Source organism: Hirundo rustica, chromosome 1, assembly GCF_015227805.2.
Source record: "Hirundo rustica isolate bHirRus1 chromosome 1, bHirRus1.pri.v3, whole genome shotgun sequence".
Classification (NCBI taxonomy): domain Eukaryota; kingdom Metazoa; phylum Chordata; class Aves; order Passeriformes; family Hirundinidae; genus Hirundo; species Hirundo rustica.
Genome location: NC_053450.1, coordinates 119197123 through 119218979, shown reverse-complemented (window position 1 = coordinate 119218979; position 21857 = coordinate 119197123). Strand labels below are relative to the sequence as shown.

Below are 21857 nucleotides of genomic sequence, written 5' to 3'. Positions count from 1 at the left end.
CTACTTTCACTCTTTGGCATTTGCCTACGAACACCGCTTGCAGAAAAGCCATGTGCTGAAGAGCAAGCATTGTTGGCTCTGCTTCCTCAAGCTACTTCATGCTAACTAGCGCTGTCTGCAGTCATCTGAGTATATTGGAACTGAGAAAGGCCAGAAATTCTGTTTTAATAAATTTTTAGGTTTTGTTTGCAAGGTGAATGGTTTTACTCATGGAGGTTTGAACATCTCTACCTATAAATTTCTGTGATTTGCTTCAAGCTAAGACTTACTAAAGAAATTCTTTTTATCTTCAGCTAAAGGATGATTAGACCTTCCTCAGTTAATGTTTATACAGGGGTTTCTTTTCCCAAATAAAATATAAAATGTTACTTTAAATGCAGAGAATTCTTTTATTATGATTTCAATATCTCTTTAGACTTAAATGTATTCTTCTTTCTAATAACTTTTAATATTCTTATAAAACAGAGTTAAAAAGAACATTTCCTTTTTTGCTTTCTTTCCTGTTTTGTGGGGTTACACTGGGTTTTTGATAATGGAAGCTTCTGGTCTTCTGTAATTGAATTTCCTTTATTTTACTAGAATGCATTTGATTGGTCTTTTTTTAAAATATAAATGTGGTACAGGTCCTATTTGTTTCAGAACTCTTTAATTCTATTAGATTTACTGTCCACATCACTTCATAACTTGTTGGCTTCTAGGAGGTTTAAGAATTTATTTCATTGGATCACATAGATCGAAGATATAAAATATGACTTATGATAAAACATAAGCTAAAAGCCAGCAGAAGTTCAAGAGGCACTTCCATTGGAACTAAGATTTCATTAATGATCCCATCTTCAGGAACTTCTGAAAATGTTAATTAAAACATGACTGTGTAATGGTGACAATCAAAACAATAATAAAGAGATTAGTGGATTTCGGAGTGAAGTTAATGAAATCATAATGCAAAAAACATAAACTTAACACAATGAAATAATGTTTTGTTACAGTGAATGGGAGCTTCATCATTTAAACCTAATTAACACCAGCAGAAGGTGAATGCATCAGACATGTAGGTCCCTATGAGAAATTGTGTTACTGATGTCATGTAAATCCCTGACAGTGCTGAGTTACTTGCAGTGCCCAGAATATTTTATAATTCTGTCCTGATTCTAATTCTAGTGGATTAGTTTTTGTTTACTGAACCGTTCTCACTAACAAGAAGTGCAGCAACATCTCAGTAAAATGCTCTCATTAAATACAACTTTGCTTCCTCTAGAGACCATAACTTTATCTCTAATAATGATCGTTAGAATATATTTTATGGGAAAGTATGTTTTAATATGAGTTACGTACTGTTTGAGCATATATCTTTGATTTATCAAAAATATTAGCCATACATTATTTTAAAAATATCCGTAATGAGAACATTTACAACTTTGACTGCATGTCCCTGATATATAGAAAAACAGATGTGTCTGTGAGAAACATGCATATATAAGCTCGTTATCCAATTCAAGAAAAAAGAAAAGAGCAACTAAGAATAGCTTAAATTATTCTGTTACATAATGAATGTTGACATTCAAGGTAAAACCATTTAATCACTTCATTAATTCTACATGAAACTTCAGGTTACTTCCTACAGCCTTTGTTGCATGATTTTAATTTGAAAAAGAAACATATATTAGCACTACCAGAGCAATCAAAGTATCTTTAAACCTGAAATTACTCCAAAATCTTAACTACAATCAAATAAAAATCTAACATTTTTTCCAAAATGTTTATGCAGTATTGATACTAATACTGTTCATGTATCTCAAAAGTTTCTAATTGAGATGTTTAAGGATCAGTTTTGGTGTATTTGAAATATTCTTTCCCTTGTCCACATTAACAACCAGCAATAAATTAACACTTCCAGCCCTTTGCTTAATACAATGGAATAAATCTAAGGAATAGTTGATATTTATAGTAAATTTATAGTAAAATGTAAAAGTTGTTGCTGCTTAGCTTTTTTCAATATTTTATTATGTAGCAATACATGTTGTGATGAGAAATGACAGATGTTATTATTGCCTATCAAATTTCTCTTTCCCCAATTGACTTAAGCTCACACCAGTTCTCATTTATACTAACTGAGATTTTTGAGATCCCAAGTAAGCATTAATATATGTATATTCCTATTCTCCCATAAGAGAAAATCCCTCCCTACCCTGAGTTTGTGATAAGAACTTTTGAGAAAGCTGTTCAAGATCCACATAAATAAGGGGAAAAAAAATTAAGTTACTAAAAATGATATTTTAAAATGTAAAACTATCCCATTTAAGAAGGTTCAGGGACTGGTTTAACTTACCCTACAAGCTGACTATTTCCTGCGTAATATACAGTTTTAATCACATGCTAAGTGGATTTTCCAATGTGATAGTCTTATTATTTATTAATCACTGAATACTGTAAGATTGAACGGACCTTCAGACCTTCAGAAGCTACCCAGCTTAAACCAGCTTAAAACAGGACAAATTCATCTCAGATTCCTCAAGGCTATGTCCAAACAACTTTTGAACATCTCCAAGGATGCTCACATTTCCACAGCCTCTTTGCGCAGGTTGTTCCCCTGTTCCTTGACTTTCATTTCCTGATTTATAATGAGAATTTTATTTGTTACACCCTGTGGCCAGTACATCTTGTTGCCATGTGCACTCTGAAGAGAAGCTTAACTCTGTTTGCTCTACAATTTTCTGCCAGGCTGTTGAAGACAGTAATAATAACCTTCCTTTGCCTTCTCTTCGTACAATGGAGCAATACCCCATTTTCTCAGCCTTTTCCCATAAATTATATTCTTTAGTCCCTGATTCCTAGTAGCGTCTTTTGGACTCACTCTAATACATCAATATTATGTCTTGTCCTGGGAAGCTCAAAGCTGGACACAATGCTCCAGATGACGCATGACAAATATAGAGGGAAAGAGTAATTTCCTGGGACTTGCTGGCTCCACTCTTGCTAATACTGCACAGGAGGTCCTTGAACAACTTTGCTGCAAGGACACGTTGTTGGCTCATGTTTATCTTGTCCACAAGGACCTCCAGGACCTTTCCCGCAGAGCCCCTGTCCAGCTGGTCAGTTCCCAATCCATAATGCTGTAAGGAGGGGTTTCATCCCAGGTACAGGACTTGGTGTTTAGTTTTGTTGATCTTCATGACATTCCTAACAGCTGTTTTGTCTTCCATTGAGGTGCCCCTAATTAGAAGTTTTGTCCTTCATCGTATCAATCAATTGCCCCAGTTTGGTATTGCCCATGACTTGCTGAGAACACACTTCCATCACGCTGTCCAGGTCTGTTAAAGACCATTTGCTTTAACTTTTGGGGAAAACCTCTGGTTCAATGACTCCACTTTGGAATTTATACCTCAGATCAGATGTTTATGGAAGCTTTTAATTGCAAAATTTTTGTGCTCCTCTGTACATGGCAAATTGAAGGTTTTAATACAAACAGTGTTCTAAGGCAGTCTTGACCACAAATGAAAAAAAAAAAAAAAAAGCATAAGAATTTTTCTTAAAGACATTTTTTCTTCTCAAAAGAAATGCTAAAATGCTACCTTAACACCTGCATGTTTTAAGACACACAAGAACACCTGAAAACAGCTTTATGAAAAATAATTGCACCTTCTATTAGTTACTAGTGTAAATCTTCATTTTATACATATTTACTTCATTGCTCCCTTAAATCAGCCAGTTACCCATCTGGAAATTAGTTTTTCTACCTCTAATTAATCGTGTGTAAGTTTGCACCTGCAAAAAAGGGAAAAGAAAAATTAGTCTATGATCCTTTAGCATGTTATTAATTTAAAAAGGCATTCATAATAATGAGATTTCAGGTTCAGGGGGTAGAAATTATATTAAATAACTTTATGATTCAAAAAAAGAAGCAAAGAATTTATGCTTAGAAGATAATTATTTTTGTATTCTCTTCTAGGTAAAGGAGATTTAATTGGAGCAAACCTATCAATTAGGGATCAAGTTATTAAAACAAACGCAGATGTTAAAGCTCTAACATACTGTGACCTCCAATGTATTATACTCAAAGGTCTCTTTGAGGTGCTTGACCTTTACCCAGAGTATGCTCACAAATTTGTTGAAGACATCCAGCATGATCTCACTTACAATTTAAGAGAAGGCCATGAAAGTGATGTAAGTATCTTTAAAGGTCTCAGCAGTTATTATAATCTTTCAGGTGTTTCTCATACCTTAGTCATTTCTTATAATTTTGTCACAATAAATAAAGAATACACAAATTATGTTAAAGGAACTGCGGATTCCATTTGTTTGATAATTCAGATATTACCTACATAAATTTTTTTATCATTTGTTCAGATCATAAATATCCAACAACTTTTCTGCTTCTCATTTTCCATGAAAAACATCATCCATGAGAGAAAGTTCTTTATTTTTTTTTAATTTTTTCATGTCTAAAAATAATTCGTAATTATATAAACCATATGCCCAAATAAAGGGGTTTAGCCATACCTTTTCTAGAAGCTCATGTGCCAGCCTAATGAATATTAATTTCACACGTCGTTGGCTATCACTTTTAGTTAAGAATGTCATCACACACACTGAAAATGAAAAAGAGTTGTTTCTCATACAGTACAATTAAATTTTTTTTTCCACTTAAATGAGTACTTTATTTTTGGGAAGGAAAAAAAAAAAAAAAAAAAAAAAAAATTCCAGATCAAGCACTCCTGAAAGGCTTCAGTACTGATTCACCAAAGTACTTTCACTGATATTATACAGAAAATATGTATATTCAGATTTTAATAGTGAAAAGCTTTTATGACATCTCTCTTTTTCTGACTTTATCATGTGAATGCTCAAAGACAGTCATAGCCAAACTTTCAAGTTGGTGTTTACCTGTTCAGTTATTTGTTTTGTGCTTCTCCTAATATTCTAAAAACATGAATAGGATACTCTTGAGACAGGGGACAAATATAATGTCAAGGAAGAGGGCACCAAAGTACTTTTCAGTGCAAAAGCCCAATGAGTTTGATATATGGGCTGATTTTTCTGCATAGCTTCCTATTAGGTGTACTTTGGTGCCAGTGTTTCCACAGCAACACTCTGTTAAACCATTGCAGCAGAAAGGAGCCCGTATATAAGTGTGCACTTCTGGAGAGGAAAATAACCAGGACATCTCATTTGTTTGTCTCTTGAAATGTCTCCAGACTTCCTGCTGATGAAAACAGCAGCTGAGAGTACACAGCTGTTCTGAGAGCCTGGTGATTAGTTTGTATAACACATTTCCCTTGGGGAGGAATGTTTGATAAGAAAAAGAGTAAAACTCCACGTAAAGATAGGGTTTGAAGATGATTGGATTCCCCACTACAGTTTTGTCATGGAACTTGATGAATCCCCACAATGTGTTGTTTCATGCTTTTCTGTATGGTGACAAATCTGAGGATTACCCTCTCAGATGCATCCAGTTTTTATAAATTCAGGGACAGCTCTTCCCAATTAAAGTCAGCTGGGTGACGTACAGGTTCTCTGCTGAGAGCAAGCCTACAGCAGCCTTGAAGGTGAGTGTTTCTCAGGCTCTCTGAGGAGAATGGGATTTAAAGTAATGTGGGACACATCGAAGTAACTTTTCGCTTTAAAGTAGAAAATATTTAGGGCATTTTTGAATACATGCCATATTTTCATGGTATAATCTGTTACCTTAAAATTAAAGGAAAAAATATCCTGGCATGGAGCAGCCTCCAGTATCACAGGGCGTAAACAGGATCCAAGACAGATTATGAGTGTTACTTTTGTCTACATCCTCTGCTTAACCATGTCCTCCACTACTACTTCTCTTGCAGTAGAACATCTCATTTCTTTTCAAACCATTTTACTTATCAATAAGGATAAAAAGCATAAATAAGGCAGCCAAAAATTGTGCCACCACAAAAACAGGGTTTGACAAATGTCACAGCGAGTGTGCTTGGTCAACCACTTGCTTTGCTTCAGCAGAAAAATACCCTGTCTTTACTTCAGCTGGGAAATTATTGCAAACAGAAATAATTGGAGTTATCTGACAGTTACTCTCAGAGAAAAGAAGAAAGTTTACAGATGTACAGTTTGTGGGTATGTTAATATGACTTCGTTTTTGTTGGGTTTTTGTTTTGTTTTGTTTGGGGGGGGTGGGTTCTTTTTTGGTTTTTTTTTAATACAGCACTTTGTAATGGCGTTATAGGTGAGTTTGTCAGCTATCCACTGCATCTGGATTCTCTCTCCCTAATATAGGGAGATTTTACTTTAAAGAGTATCTGTGACTTCAGTAGCTCTATGGAATTTTTGGGTTTGGAGAATATTTCCATAGTTAAACAATAGATCTATTCCTTTGAATAAGGCTGTTTCTCACTCTCTTTTTCTTGGATGTTTTAAATTATTGTAAATCTGTAGCTGAATGTGAATTTAATACTTCTTAAAATAAATCACCAGCAGTATGTAAGGTCAGGTGAACTGCAGGGTGAAATAACATGAATTTCCCCACTATGACTTGTGAACAGTCCTTCAGTCTTAACCTAAAATTTCATTGTATTTTCAGGCAAAGTCCATGAAATCTACTGTAGGTTGAAGATCTATTAAAATTTTAAGCCAGCATTAAAAAGCTGAGAAAGGAGCTTTTTAGAGAATGAATGAGAATTTAGTCATGGTGCTTCATTACCCCTTTTCCACCTTCGTTGCACTGATCAAAATTGAATCAGAGATTTGAACTTAATTAGAAGCGTGTGGACAAAAAAGAGGTCAGAAATCATCTGTAATGTCCTTCTCCTGAAGTGTCAAAATTGGATACTCGGCCCTAGATTACATTTCTTCCCTACTTACACACACACAAAAAGAAAACATTTTAAATTTGCTTTCTTGGTTCATTTACAAGTCTAAGAAGACGTACAATGATGTGCTTCATCTGCACTAAACTCCAAGTAAGGTATAACTGTGGAAAAGGCTCAAGGACTTCCATAGTTGTGTCTCTTTTCAGTGAAGCAAGGAGATGTAACTAGTAGAAACAGTAGCTGTCTGGTTACAGACTGATTGAAAGCATTGTTTAGCAAACTTGAAAGAAAAGTCCAGGTTTTAAGTATAGGCAGACAATTATTTCAGACTCTAATGAGCAAAAGGTAGAGAAACAGACACAAAGTCAGAGAGATAGAGTTTCAATGATTCTTCATGATGGCTCTTAAGACAGGGATTGCTAAGTGATTTATTATTAAAAACATTAATGTGTGTTCAGTCACACTGGCAGTGCTACTTTGCCATCTTTTCATGCATTTTCATCAGGGCAAGATAGGAATTAGGAGAAGAGACTTTTTGTTGATTCTGCATCTTCTGCCCCACACTTTCTTTGTTCCCTTTTGATTAATAAATGTATTCAAATATTTGAGGACAGTTAGAAAATACTAAATTTTTTTCTGGTACGTGGGGTTGTGACATATAAAACAGTTCAGCCATTTCAACCAATTTTTCTAGGTCTGTGACTGTGTTGTCATAGTTGGGAAATAGTTTGCTGAGTGACACAGATTTTGACGTGTGCCTCACCCTATCTGTATAATTTTTCACCATGAATTGCAGATTGCATATGTATTAGGCAGTGAGAGTGTCACATATCTGATTTGATAAAACTAAGCACTCCGAAGAAGGTTCTTAAAACATACGTGGCTACACCTATACATGAAAGAAACTGGAAATTATTTTGTTATCCACCAGCCCTGGAAAATGTGTTATTTGATGCATTTAGAGGGTAAATGCAGTAGCAGCTGTTCCTAACTCTGAATTATCCTATGAAGAACTCAGGTAAATGTTTGGACAATATCTTTGTAGGCTTTGTGAGATTTTATTGTTTCTGATTATTTCTTATGTCCAGGCAGAAAAAATTACAGTGTAGCCAACATTATTCAGATAAAAAGCAAACAATAACCCCCTACAAAAGAAAACCCCTTCCAAAAAAAAAAAAAAAAAAAAACAAAAACAACCAACAACAAAAACCCCCAAACAAACAAAAAAAGAAACAGACCACAAAAACCATCCAAAAATCAAACCACAGTCTGGTTAGAGTCACCCTGATAAAAAGAACAAGAAGCCTCCTTGACATCTATGCTGTCAAGCTATAATTAAGTCCCAAAGGAAGACAAGGCACATGCAGGCACAATCTTTGTCTCACTAAAGCTCTATCAATGTGAGTCATTTTCAAAAAGAAGAGGTTATATTCCTGAAAAAAAAAAAAAATCTTTGTTTGTAGATAGGACTTGCAACTAAAAAGAATCTACTTTTCCTTTTGTGGACTTAAAAGTAGTGTTCTGGCTCCTACAAAAGCTTTTTTTCCCTTCTCTCTAAAAAAGAAGCTATTCTCTAAAATAAAATCACTCATTTTGTGAAACAAAAGGAAGGATTGATTCTGTCAGTGCACTGCAGTGTAAATGAAACAAAATGACAAAGTTTCATGAAAATGTGGTAGATTCCTTCTCCAGTGGGGAACATCGAATCTTACTGCACCTTAGCCATGCTCCTTGCTAATAAAATAAATAAATAGACAAATACATTTTAAAAGGCAATCTAGCAACCAAGAAGCAATAAAACCAAAGGATCTCCCCCCCCCCCCCGCCCCAATCTTCCCTCTGAAAGTCATTATCTGATAAAATAGGGATTAATTCTTGTCCTTTGGAGAGGCTGGTGTTTAGAATTTATTAAATTTTAATGACTGAGTTGTGGGGAAATTTTAATATAATAAAGCTCAGGATGTTATTAACAATATCTAAGAAATTACAAGGAATGCTCCTCATTTTCTATTGGAAAATCCGACAACAGACCAAATCAATTGTTTGTAGAGGTGAAAATAGCTCTAAGCTCTGGAGCATACAATAGAGGGCACAGCTTGGGAAGTAAAATGTCTATAAGTTCTAATCCAAAATATACTGAGCTTTCTGGCTCATTCCAGCTAAGCCTTAAGTATTTTAAAAGCATATAAGTAATTCCTCTTTGTGCCATTTTAACTGCTTATTTGAAGACTTTTACCTTTCTTTGTTCTAACTGTTGGCATTGCCCTTGTAATCAGAAAATGAATAGCAAAAAATATTTTGAATGCAAGCACAAAATTCTGATTAAATCTTGCCTTGCTACTACTTGGTTTTCAGCTAGTAGATGACATATTTGACATACATTCATTCTTGCTTCTTTAGTCGCGCTTTCTCTAGATCTAGATTTCTACTATAGGTCATCCTGAATTCATGAATGTTGCTTTCCAGTATAACAATAACCCATTCTATTACACACTTGATTATCTATTATGAATCAGCAATGAAAATAGTGTGAGATTTCTGATGTTTTAATGTGTTGATTGTCTGCATAATAAATATTATTTCACTTTAAAAAAACAAATAACTTATTTCCTACTCTATAAATAGTAAGGAAAAAAATGAGGATGGGTTTCTTTTTTTAGAGTTGCTTTTAATATCGGCAAGTTTTGTAAGATAGGAAAACCTGACAGAAACTTCAGTCACATAATTACTTATTGATGAGTTTAACTTCCAAAGGAAAAAAAAAAAAACCACCACTTATTTCATGGATGGATACCAATGCATTTATAATAAAAGTCATGCATCAAAAAAATGAATTTCCACATCAGCTCTTACTTCACTGCCATACTTAGTCACTGATCCTCTACTCCAGCCTACATCATAGTTCAACCTGCACACTGTAGAAAAATCACAGGTGGTTGCAAAATGTTTTTAATAATAAGTACTTTTCATAGAACCTTTCCCAGATAATTCCAATCAGCTTTTTAATAGAGCAGATGGTTTTGTTACACCACCCAGCAGCTGTGAAAATGGAAGTGGTTTACCTTAAAAAAGTCAATCAATCCTACTTTAACAATAGAGCTGGATAACTTTGAGGAAAACTTGTAATTTTTAAATATGCTTGGAGCATATTAAGCACCCATCTTTGTCAGTAGCTTGTCTGACAGAGGATCGTGTATTACTATTACAAGTGTAACTCGCTGGGGTTCGTTGTCAGTAAGTAAAATCCTTGCAGAATAAAAGACCGATCAATGGCCATTTTTGTGGTTTTATACAAGAATAATTCCAACAGATAGAATATAGAATTGAATGAATCACCTAAAGCAAAAAAAATCTAGTATTTTATCTGTATGATTATTCAAAACAAAACCCCAACAAAATACTAAAATAATTTTTAAACTGTGAACCAACAATTTGTGATCTTTCTCTTTACTCCATGTGCCCATGGTTGCCTTTGCTGTAGTTGTTCTGGGAGAAGCCCTAAGAGACTGATGGTTGAACAGCCACTACTTCTGCCCAAAAGACCCTAGATATTAATTTTATTTTTATACCTTTTCATACGAAGTGGAGTCCATAAACTTCTCAAGTTCTCAGTGGTTATAGTGTAGTAATGAAGGTGCTCCTCATACTGTCAAAAACTAGACTAATTTTAAAACTGATTTGATTCCTGATATGTTCATTGCAGTAGGTCTCTTACCTGCCTCTGTGCGTGGTCTACTCTCCAGTTAGGGTTGTTGTCAAATATAACCCAGGGCTCTCACACCTTACAAGCTACTCAGAGTTTTCATTTATACTTCTGGGAATATTTTTTCCTTCTTCCCTCTCTGTCTCCCTCTTGACAAAAAAAGTTACCCTATTGCTGAACAAAACAGCACTCACACAATGTCATTTACACAGATCAACTTTATTCCTATGGAACAAGTCATGCAGCTGTACATGGGCATGAGCACTGGCAAAAACAAACAAAATCAGAGCAGTTAATTCTCCTGTCTTACACTTCATTTTTGATATTAAATGGATGAGATGGATTTTGGAAATGAGCTTTATCCAACAATCCTCTGCTGGATATTTCACAGGTCTCCTACCTGTATTTGTGACAGTAAGCATGTTTTGGTGGATCTTTGGCTATTAAGTCGGCGGTTCGTTTCAAGCAAGGTAATCTGCTGCAATAGCCTCCTCCCTGTGCAGGAGGGAGTCAGTCCTTCCTGCAGGCCCTCAGCCTGACAATTATCTGCTTCACTTACTCTGGGAGCAAGGCTGACCTGGAGCTATAGTGTAGGCCAGGTCTGATGCCTTTTTTTGTAGTCTGGTAGCTCATAAATTTTGTTTACTAGCAGTTACTGGTGAGCCTGATGTGTGGTGCCTCTGAGCCATCTCTTCCCCCCAGTGCCTCTCAAGATAATCACCTCATTGTCATGTTTCTAATATATTCTTCAATATGGTCCACTGCTGAGAAATAATGCAACAAGAAAACATGTAATTCAAAAAAGATAGACTGGTTGGCCTTTTTATTTTCTTTCCTAGTACCTTTACCAGAAGAATTTTTTTTTTTTTTTGCTAATAATCTCCTGTTTCAGTTATTCTAATATTTTTGAAAATAAGAACAGAGACACCTACACGGTCTGGTTTTGTCTCTATGATATTTTTCTTCTGATTTGTGGTAATTTTCCATTCCACTACAACTTATTTGAGCAATTATGTAATCTTTTCCATTAATATTTTTTCATTCATTTTTGTATAAATCTTTTCCATTTTACAGCTAAAACAAATGGACAATTCACTGTAAGGATGAATCACAAGATATGGAAAGTGACAAAGAAGAGGAGAGAAAATTAACCTATTTACATTAGTCTGGGACTGTACATGTGACCCATCCCCAAATTCAGATTCTTTTACTTTTGTGAATTGATTAAGAGACAGGAATTATGAGCTTTACAGTACTTATTAAAAGATTTTCACAATTAGACCTTAGCACTTTCTTGACAAATACAAAGAAATTTTTTATTGTAACTAGAATTTACATGTTTAAATAAGTGATAAAATTTTACTTCTAATTTTAGCTTTGGGTCTTTTTGAACAGTCTCCATTCCCATTAATTTCAGTTTCTGGGATTATTACATTCTGCATCAGATTATGAAGCTTAACCCGAGGGTAACACATTGAAAAAAATCCAGGCTAGCAAAGCAGCTTATTGATGTTTTTAGGCTGTTCTATGAGGAGGGTATAAAACACTGTCAAACAGAATTTTAGACAGGAAAAGCTCCTGGCTTTCAGAGTATTGCCTTAGAATCTAACCATATTTCTATTTTAATTAGACAGGCATGCTAAAGGATAACTTTTTTCCAATATGTCTCAATGTGCCTTAGGGAACATGATAATATAACTTTTACAGTATTAAAATTATCTTTGTCTCTACACTGTAAAAAATGGAAAAATAGAATTATTCCTAATATAGCTAAACTTTTAAATTTTGTCAGTTTGGAGAGTGGATTGATTTTTCAGATTTATTTTTCATTATTCCTTTTATTTTGTATTGATATAGCCCTGATTTGTTGGGGACCTTAAATTTAGAAGCACTTTTACAATAACTTGTCCTTTAATTATTCTGGGTAATGTAGGACTAATTACTGAAGGAAATGATAGCACCACAATGTCTTCTATAAAAACATTACTTCTGAGGGCATAGACTCCCTTGATATATAATGTTCATGTCAGAGTGGCTCATGTGGTGAAGTTCCTACAAGATGTGCAGAGTCATTATAACCTCAGGATATATGCTGAATTTTGTGAAACTAAATGTAGTGTAGTCTGTGAGAAAAATGTCTATAATCTGTGCAAGTTTTGTGTTAAGCTGGCATTTTACATTATACAACAAGTGGGTGTTCTCAATTTTATTGAGCTGGTCATGCTTTTAATTCTTCAAACAGCATATCGCAGTAGAATAGTAGAGCTTAGAAAGGACCTCTGAAGGTCATTACACCCACCACTCTGCTCAAAGATATGAAAACATGTAAAACCAAATATTATTTATGCACAAAGGCAAAGTTTTTATTGATATCAAAAATAATGTATCTGCATATTTTTCTTTTTAATCATGTATACTTTCAACCAGTTAATCCAGAGCTACAAAACCTGCCTAAGTGCAAATACAGTTATGCTGAAAATAGATTTGATACCCAAGATATATATTACACTATATGATTGTAATCGTTATTATTTACCACACCAGTGAAAATTTTCAATGATGTGGCAATTAATAACATGATTGTAATAATAAATATATGCATGCTTTTTCTACATACATACTGTATATGCAGTCCAGTACTGCATAGATAGTAAGTGTTCAGAGACAAATTCCATTGCTAATCACACTACGTTCAGTGTTCATTCCATCATTGTCCAAAATCAATATTGGATTTCTATGACCGTGTTTGGTTTCATATCATGCTAATTCAAATTTTCTTAAAAGTTCTCCAAGGATATATTGCTGTCCTCAGGGAGGCACTTACTAACACTCACCCCACTCATTTGTCCTGTGAGTGCTAACAAAACACCTGGCCAACATTGGGAATACCTAGAAATAGGCAATTGGCAGTAATAAATTGGATTATATTACTGGTAATCCAGTAATAAACTGGATAATATTCTTCAGTATCCATTCCATTGTCCCCTGCTTTTCTTTTCAAGAATTTCTCAGAAGTTAGATACGCATATTTACATAAATACTCGTGTAAAGTTTCATTTAAAGATAAAACTAACAATCCAAACACAACACCTTCACTGTATCGACAGCCTCCAACTGAGGAGTGTAACGGACTATGAATCCAGAGCCAAACATGCAAATATTAAGAGCCTGTTCAAAACCTTACATTTGCTTAAAATTAAGCATATAAGTTTTATTGCTTTGAAAGGTGTTAGCCTTTATTGTAGTTACTATTATGTAAGCTTTTACTTGACTGTAATCAAACTGTAGGAGTATTAAAAAGCTTTTTCCACTGTATCTTTTTTCTGCAGTAATCTGAAAGATTTTTCAAAAATACGACCTGCCAGACAGTACAGTCAGTGCCAAGTCTATTGTGTCCCTATTAACAATTCCTCCTTTTGTCTTCTTTTCATCTTATTGATACAGTGGTGGAGTGAGGTTGGGTTTTTTGCTTTGGTTTGGTTTATTTTTTGGTTTGTTTTTTGGTTTTTTGTGGGGGGATGTTGTTTAATTCTTTCTGGTACAGATTTACTATGAAAGATGCATTTTCAGAGTAGTTGAGACCTTAATTTCTTTTCCTTCTTTGGGGTGGGGTAGAGATATGTAAGCATATAGAAGTAAAAATTACTAATTATACCATCCACATTTCCCATTAATTTTTTCTTAATATGGCACAAGTGACAGAGATGTTAGTTTTTTGTTTCTGTAGTATCTTTTTAACAAGAAATGCAATACATCCTGCATTGCTAATGAAATTAAAGTATAATTTTTTAAAAAAAATGCATGCAGTGAGGTTAACATTGAGGTTTTAAAGAAATATATGAAAAGTAAACTTTTAACACCAAATACAAAAACTCAAATTTTGCATCTGAGAAAGTATTCATTAAAAAAAAAAAAAAAAAAGCAAACCCTGTCCAAAGTTAGCCACGAGCAGCCAGTTATAGAACATTTGTACCAACTTCACAAGTTAATCACAAAGAAACAAAACATTCAGAACAGGAGATTGCAGATCTCACAGCAATTCATGATTACTGTCTCCCTAGGGCAAAATTCCAGTAACAGATCTGCTGTTCAACTTTTGCGTCTAACTCAATGTACTCTGTACTGTAAGAAGGATCAGAAAATGCAGATAACATCTGCTTCCACAAAATACTCTTTCTTTATCTGTTCATTAAGCAAGGAGGAGAGATAAGAATAAGCCTGAGAAAAGATAGTAACAAGCCAATGAACAACAGGAAGTTTTAAAAAGAAAACAAAACAAGAATAAAACACAAAGGGGGTTTGGATGGCAAATTTCTCAGCATAAAGCAATTATATCTTACAAGCTCTTGGTGAGTGACTGAATACTTTGTGATTTAGAGGATGTGATATTTCATTAAAAATTTCCTGATTACAGAAAACAGAGGCATGAAAACATGTAAAGCATTAAGTTTTGCAGTAGTACAATAATCTCTTGTTATGTACTTGTATTTTTTCTGTTAACATACAGTAAATTTGCAAAGAATAGGACATCTGGTGTGCATTCTTGGGTTTTTTTTCCCACATTACCAGTGCTCCTAAATGGGCTTTTTCCATTTCCAAATGCTGACTAAGAACATTAATATTCCAGTTTTATTTCAAATCCTTTCCTGAAAATGCATTTTATCCTTTTGACTCCTCAACATAAAGTATTATTCATGCATTTTAGTACCAAGGATTACAAGAAAATAAGTGAAGTTATGTTTCGAATTTTTTATTCCTACTTTTTGTGTAGGGCAACAAGAATCAGACCAGCAAACACTGGTAGCATTCTATCGAGCCCCAGCATGCAAACTTACTGACTGGGCATATAATGTATTAACCTCCAATTTAGCTGTGTCTCTATATTTTTCTTTTCAGGGTTTTATCATTGCCATTCATCTTGAATTATTGCACAGATAACTACCTGTGTTGGCCACAATTCCTGGTAGAGATTCTTTATTACTCTTGCCTCTTGACACTGATAAAAATTTCAGATCACTGGCTTACAAACCCCTAGTGTTTTCTGGTGGAGAAATAGTCTTTTTGTGCTTCTAATAAACAATGTTAAGGATTATTGAATTTTTTAAATCTCTGAATTAAGATATTAAAAAAATTGGAAGAGTATAGATTTGTGATTCCATACATGGAAGAATTTTATATTAGTCTCATTTTGGTACATAATCTATTATTGTTTTCTCATGTAAAATCAAATTTAATAGCTGGTTTGACAAGACATAAAGAGACCACAGGGCTAACTCAAGCTAACGTCAATCTTTGGTTTTTTCTCCATGCATAGTAAGTTAAATATCTGTGGGGTTTTTTCCAGCAGTCCTTATCTTTTAAAAGCTGTACTTCTTTTAAAAGTCAAGCACATGAGGTATTCAGCACACTCTTTTCATAAGGAAAAAGTAGAGCATTTTATAGAGGGCTGCATTAGTATGTTGCCCTAAATAAAAGGTTTTAGTGTCCTAGAAACTAGGGCAACACCTCCTAATTATTTACTCTGATACTACATTTTTACAAAGATAAAGTTATGTGCATAATGAGGACTTTTAATTTACTGCACTTTGACTGGCTTTGTCCAAGTTCTTGTTCATCTTTTCTCTTTGAGACTGGGGGGAGAGAAAGAGAGGATGTGCTGGAACAAGCTTAGAAGCAAAATCCTTGAGAATTCTCTCTGGTAACAGATTAGTTTCTTTTGCCATCTTTCAACTGCTAGGCCGTAAAGCTCAGGCCCCAGTTGTGTGTGCAGGACAGGCCATGCAAAGTTACAAGCACTAAGTATGCCTGCAGAGTATTTATACAGAAGCAATTACAACACTCTTTACTGTGGATTTTGTGCTATGGAAAAGATAGGTTATAGGTCCAAGTTGGAATCCCAGAAACTTAGAATTTGGGGTTTTAGTGTATAGTAATACATATGAGTCAAGATGGAAGATTTTGGGTGTTGTCTAAGTCCTTCTTCTTCACCTTCTTTTTCCTTCTTCTTGGGTTTGGGTGGTTTTCTGTAACTGGGTGAAAAAGATCTACATTGCAGGCATTGGGTCAAAAGTATAAATAATGTAGGTGTCATCTCGTTATTGGGGGAATAGCACTTCAATAACCTTGGAAAGAGTTAGAAGGACTCCATTTTACCTTCATTTTCTAAGAGCTCACTGTGTGTGAGCTGTAAATACTGTAAATAGATAAGATATGATGAACATTCCAAGTCTGAACTCGAGCTTGGTGTTTCCTGAGTATTATTCATCCTGACCTTGGCAGAGAAGAAAAGAAGTCAAAACCTTTACATGTCCATAGTTTATTTTAAAATATCAATATTTTCCGACTGAAATTGTCCCCAGCAGGTTAAAGTTGCTAGTTTTGGGAAACAGGAGAAGTCTGATAAGCAGCTTCTCACATCACGTGCTCAGTGTTCGTACTCACCCTTCTCTTCTGTTACATGGCCTCCAGAGAACACTCCCTCCCCTCCTTGCAAAAAGCAACCTGCCTTCAAAAATTCCTTTATCTTTCTCTTGGGAAGGTGACAAGGCAACAAAGTGCTGCCACTGACCCCATTTGCTGCGCAGACAGTTTCCCCCCGCTGCAGTGAGCACACCAGGGCAGCACGGAGGAGAGAGGGATCAATGGTTGGCTGTGGCTCCTGTGCTGAGGAGCGGTGGGGAGGTCCAGAAGCAAGGACACAGTACCAGCAACCGGTCATGCAACTTAAAACCCATATAAAATTTCATTGCCTGTGTTTTCAGGTTATACAGTCAGGATTAACACGTATTCAGGTGGAGAAAAAAACAACATCAAGACAAAAAGTGAGGGAAATCTTCACCCACATTACAAATTACAAATGACAAGTCAATTCTAAAGCCTTCAGCAGGAAAATTCTTTTTGAGATTTTTTTGTGAAGCTTCTAATATTTGGGATATGCCTGGAATTTTAATTAAGGCTGCTATTTGATGTTCCTACTGTACTTGTGCCTAGAAGCCAAGTAAACTGATGCCCCAAAATTCTGGACACAATTTTAAACTAATATTTTAAAACTACATACAAAGCAGCCCAGTAGTATTTCCTAATTCTGACTTTAATATTTTAACACATTTCTAGTTTCCTCTCATCCTGAATCTTGAAGAAGATACTGATTCTTCAGCTGGCATAGTTTACAATGGAACTTGTGAGATTTCAGTATCTGACATCTCATCCTCTGCTAATATCATCTAGTACTTTTTCTAACTCAGTAAGAGCACAGCAGTTATTTTCTTTACACAGCCTAATTATTACAGTTGCTCTGTTTGGCAGTTATTAGAGTGTTATTGCTACATTTAATGATACACCTGCTACTGGCTTGGCTGTTGTGCAGTAGGATTTCTTCTTATGAAAACTTAAATATTCTGTATTTGTATATTATACCACTACTAGTACCCTCACTACAAAACAGTTTTTAAGTTAACCTGAAAGACTTGGAAAAATAATTTAAAAAAACACTTGAAAAGAAATTTAAAAACTACATATCATTATTATTTTCAAATCTATGCCTAAAATTTGAACATCTAGGAGTTCTGAAGACTTTTGATAAACAAACTGAGAAATACAAATGACTTTCAGAAATGCATAACTTGTACCTATGTTTGGAGAAAAACAAATTGACTGATGGTTTAAGCACTTTTTGCCTTGATATGTGGGTTTAGGAAAGCTGAAAATACTTTCTCATAATTTTATTATTTAAAATATTCATATAAATACAGTGCATAGGCTGTCAGAGACTTACCCATGGTCAAGATGCAAACATTCAAGTAAACAGCAGAATTTTCACAACAGATATTACTCAGCTGTTCTAGTGGACTTTATTAGAAGTAGTTACACTTGAAAGTTGTATAATTTGTTATCTTCTTCCTTTTGTTTTACTTTCTGTGTAATTCAAGACAGGAAAGCATTATGGTCTTGAATAGGTTAGACACCTCTCTCTCAGGAGGTCCTACTTGCTCCTACTTCCTTCAGCCCCACCACTGTTTTGGAAAATTCCTCAAAGATGCTGGAGATACCTAGTTCATCTTCACAGACTAGGCTGGCACAGGAGCTAAAGCTAAGCAGTGCCAAAGTAGAGCACTTTTTCCTGCATTTCCATCAAACCAGCACTGAAACCTATCAGGCATGCTTTCACACATCCACATTTATTCACAGGTTTGAGCCTTGATCTGCTTTTTTTATTAAAGTAAAATATTACTTTTTCATTAACTCGTTTTTTATTTAAGATGAAACAACCTTTTTTTTTTTTTTTTTTTTTCTCTCACAGCACCTGCTTGCAAGGATTATCCTTAGTTCAGTGTTATGTCACAATTTTATTTAATACAGCCATTTTACCATGAGTGTCTTTTCTTGTGTTGACATAAATGTTTTGTTTAGATCTTTGTATCCTGTTGGAAGCCAAACTGTGCAGATATACATATTTCCTACCTTTTTGGTTTGTTTTTTTCAGGTAATATCAAAATTATCCAACAAGCCTACACTATCCCAGGTATGTTGATCACATTTTAACTATGCAAAGCTTCACTTTGAACATTCATATAATTATAACCAGAACAAAGCTTCAGAACTCCTTCCTCTCCTCCTTAAAAACAGACTTCAGTTTTTTCAGAATGGGAATTTAAAGAGCATCCTGCAGATAGTTCTGCCACTGCCCATTTTTTGAGTAACAGCTTATCATCTTTTTTTTCCCAGGTATTAAATTTGAATACCCTCTTATAGCAACTGCATTTAAATACACAGCTACCCAAGCCAAAGTTTTGAATGTGGGCAATACTCATTCTCTATAGAGTATAGGCAGTATCAGTGCCAGGTCCTGTACAATTTGATCATGACAGTCTTTGTATGACTACTACAGTTGACAACAAGGTTTTTCTATTTTATAAAGACATGCCTTCTGTCACAACTTAGAATTCTTACTTCTTTGTGTACACCTCGAATGAAAAATACCCAGTTCGCTAAATTTGTCAACATACACCAGGAGAAAAGCATACATTCAATGAAAGTAACACACAGCAAAATTAAACCAATGCTGCAAAAGATTAAGACAGATGCTAATAGGGGCTTAGAATATTATGATAAATTCACCAAATCTGTATTTCCACCCAGCCAATCTGACTTGGCCTGAATGTGGGAAATCTGACTATGCAGGGTTATCTGAGGTTTTCTATCTAAAGCTAACAGCACCTTAATCAAGATTGATTAAGAGGAATAGCCTGAAAAAAAAAAAAAAAATTAAAAGTAACAACTCCATTTGAAACTGTGAAGTTGCATTTGGTTTGTTAGTTTGACCTGGAACCCAAGTCCGCCTTAGGTCATTCACCTACTACCAATACAGTAAGCTGTATCATGGGAATAAATGGAACTATTTCTAAATTAAGGTCTGATCCTGTCTACGTTGACGTGTTGGCACTCATGATCAGTATACTTTGTTACCATGAAAAAATGACATTGATTTCCTACATTGTGCTTTGATTAGTACATAAACTGCAGAACCCAGCTCTATGTTGCCTCTGAATTTCCATGGTTCCAACATCATGCATCTAAATTGTTTTGTTTTGTTTTGTTTTGTTTCAATAAACCTAGATGTAGCTCTGCTTTCTGGTGACTCAGTTCTGAAGCCAGAACGGTCACACTATCGGTGTATTAATGGGACTTTGGGTGAACTGGAAACTCTGTCTACCATCCCAGCAACGACTTCAGTTATAAATATTAGAGACCATTGAGCTTGAGCTGCACTGGTGTAAATGCACTTTATATATTATAAAAGGTTCCATATTTAAAAAGTGGTATTATTTGAATTACCAGCCTCAGACCTTTTCTGTGGAGCACCAAGATTCTGGCAGCATAACATTCAAGAAATAATGCCTCAGCTAAACAAAATTAATCTTCTCAAGTGTACATACAGCAAATGGCTTGTAAGAGCTAGTCGTGTACCCTTTCTTAGTAACAAAACATATTGCAGTGAGTTTGCTGACCATGTCACGAGTGACCTTTTATAATTTGTTTGTATTTTTCTTGTGTCTGCACATATAGCCATAGCTGAGGCTATGGATAAGTTCCAAAAGAGTTCTCTCTAATGAGAAATGAAAGCTGTATTAGGTCTGGATTTGTTCCAGAATGAACACCAGAAAAAATGTGTTTCTGCAACATCAGGCTCTGAATTTTATGCCAGTATATATTTGTTATTTTAGACAGAACTCAAGGGAAATGGGAATATAAAGAAGAGACTCCCTTCAATTGTGGAAGATGAAGATGAGGAAGAGGAGGGAGAAGAAGAAAGCAGCACCCTTTCAACAATTGATACACGAAGCACAAATAGCTCTCAGCAGAAGAAGACTGCAAGCAGTAAAAGCCACCTAGGGAGAAACTTGAAGCAGTTGGCCTCAGGAACTGTACCCTTTCATTCCCCCATCCGTGCTTGCAGTTCAAACCCTTCAAGAGCCAAACATGAAACAGAGCTCCATTACTACTCCAGAAGGAAGGAAAAAAACCTTAAATTGTACCTGTCGGCACTGACAACCAGTGCCCCACCAGATCTGAGCCCAAGGTAATAGTCATGAATGGTCATTTTCTTCTCTATCACATAACTCCAATTAAAAACATCATAATTTTGACACTATAAGAGTTATTATAAACTGTTAAAGAATAGTTTGTATTTCTGTTCATCCCACATTATCGTAGGAACTGTTGCATACTATGCAGAATGTTATGACTTTAGAACTTTATTGCAAACTAAAGTATTTTTACCCACAAAAAGGACAGCTAAAAAAAAAAAAAAAAAAAAAAAAAAAGAGCTACTGCAAAAATGGCTATTTAAATAGTCTAGCCTCATGGTAATATTTTGTCTATAATATTCATTCCCACAATAGCACTATGAAACATTCTGAGTCCATCAGAGATAACAAAAAATTTAGGAAGTAAGTAGATGAAATTGTAGCATAGCCATGAAATTACAAAAAATTACTGGAGTAGAGAACTATAATAGAAAACAATTACCTAGCAATTTTGGAAAACATTTAGAGGGTTTTTTTTCATTAGAGACAGGAATTCTGATAATGGAAGCTATACAGACATTAAATACTGAGTTTAGCAAACCTGTTTTGCTGTGTGTTTTGACACAAACAAGCATGGTATAACAGTTTATGGAGGTATTATTAGTGTACAATTTAAAATAGCTCAGATTTTTATTTGTACACTACTTACAAGTGATTTATGTAACTTGTCTCTACATTGCTGCAATGCAATCCTAGTTTTAGGACTAGTTCTTTAGAGAAATCACATACATACATGCAAAGAGATGCAGTAGTTCATGTTACAGTTTGAGTTTTGTCTTCTAT

The 21857-nt window shown here is 34.8% G+C and overlaps 1 protein-coding gene and 1 long non-coding RNA gene across 4 annotated transcripts in view; both read left to right on the top strand.

The window, feature by feature from the left end:
• The window catches only part of KCNH8 (potassium voltage-gated channel subfamily H member 8), a 206885-nt gene that overhangs the window by 169035 nt on the left and 15993 nt on the right, over positions 1-21857 (top strand). For all 3 annotated transcript variants that reach the window (XM_040081921.2, XM_058422842.1, XM_040081914.1), the window contains exons 11-13: positions 3950-4164; positions 18971-19009; positions 20712-21067. In XM_040081921.2, coding sequence (XP_039937855.1) covers positions 3950-4164; positions 18971-19009; positions 20712-21067 — 610 coding nt within the window. The remainder of the gene's footprint in view (positions 1-3949; positions 4165-18970; positions 19010-20711; positions 21068-21857) is intronic.
• On the top strand, positions 5504-11713 carry LOC120761076 (uncharacterized). Its single transcript, XR_005703551.2, has 3 exons — positions 5504-5546; positions 10880-10958; positions 11563-11713. It is a non-coding gene; the product is annotated as an uncharacterized LOC120761076 (long non-coding RNA).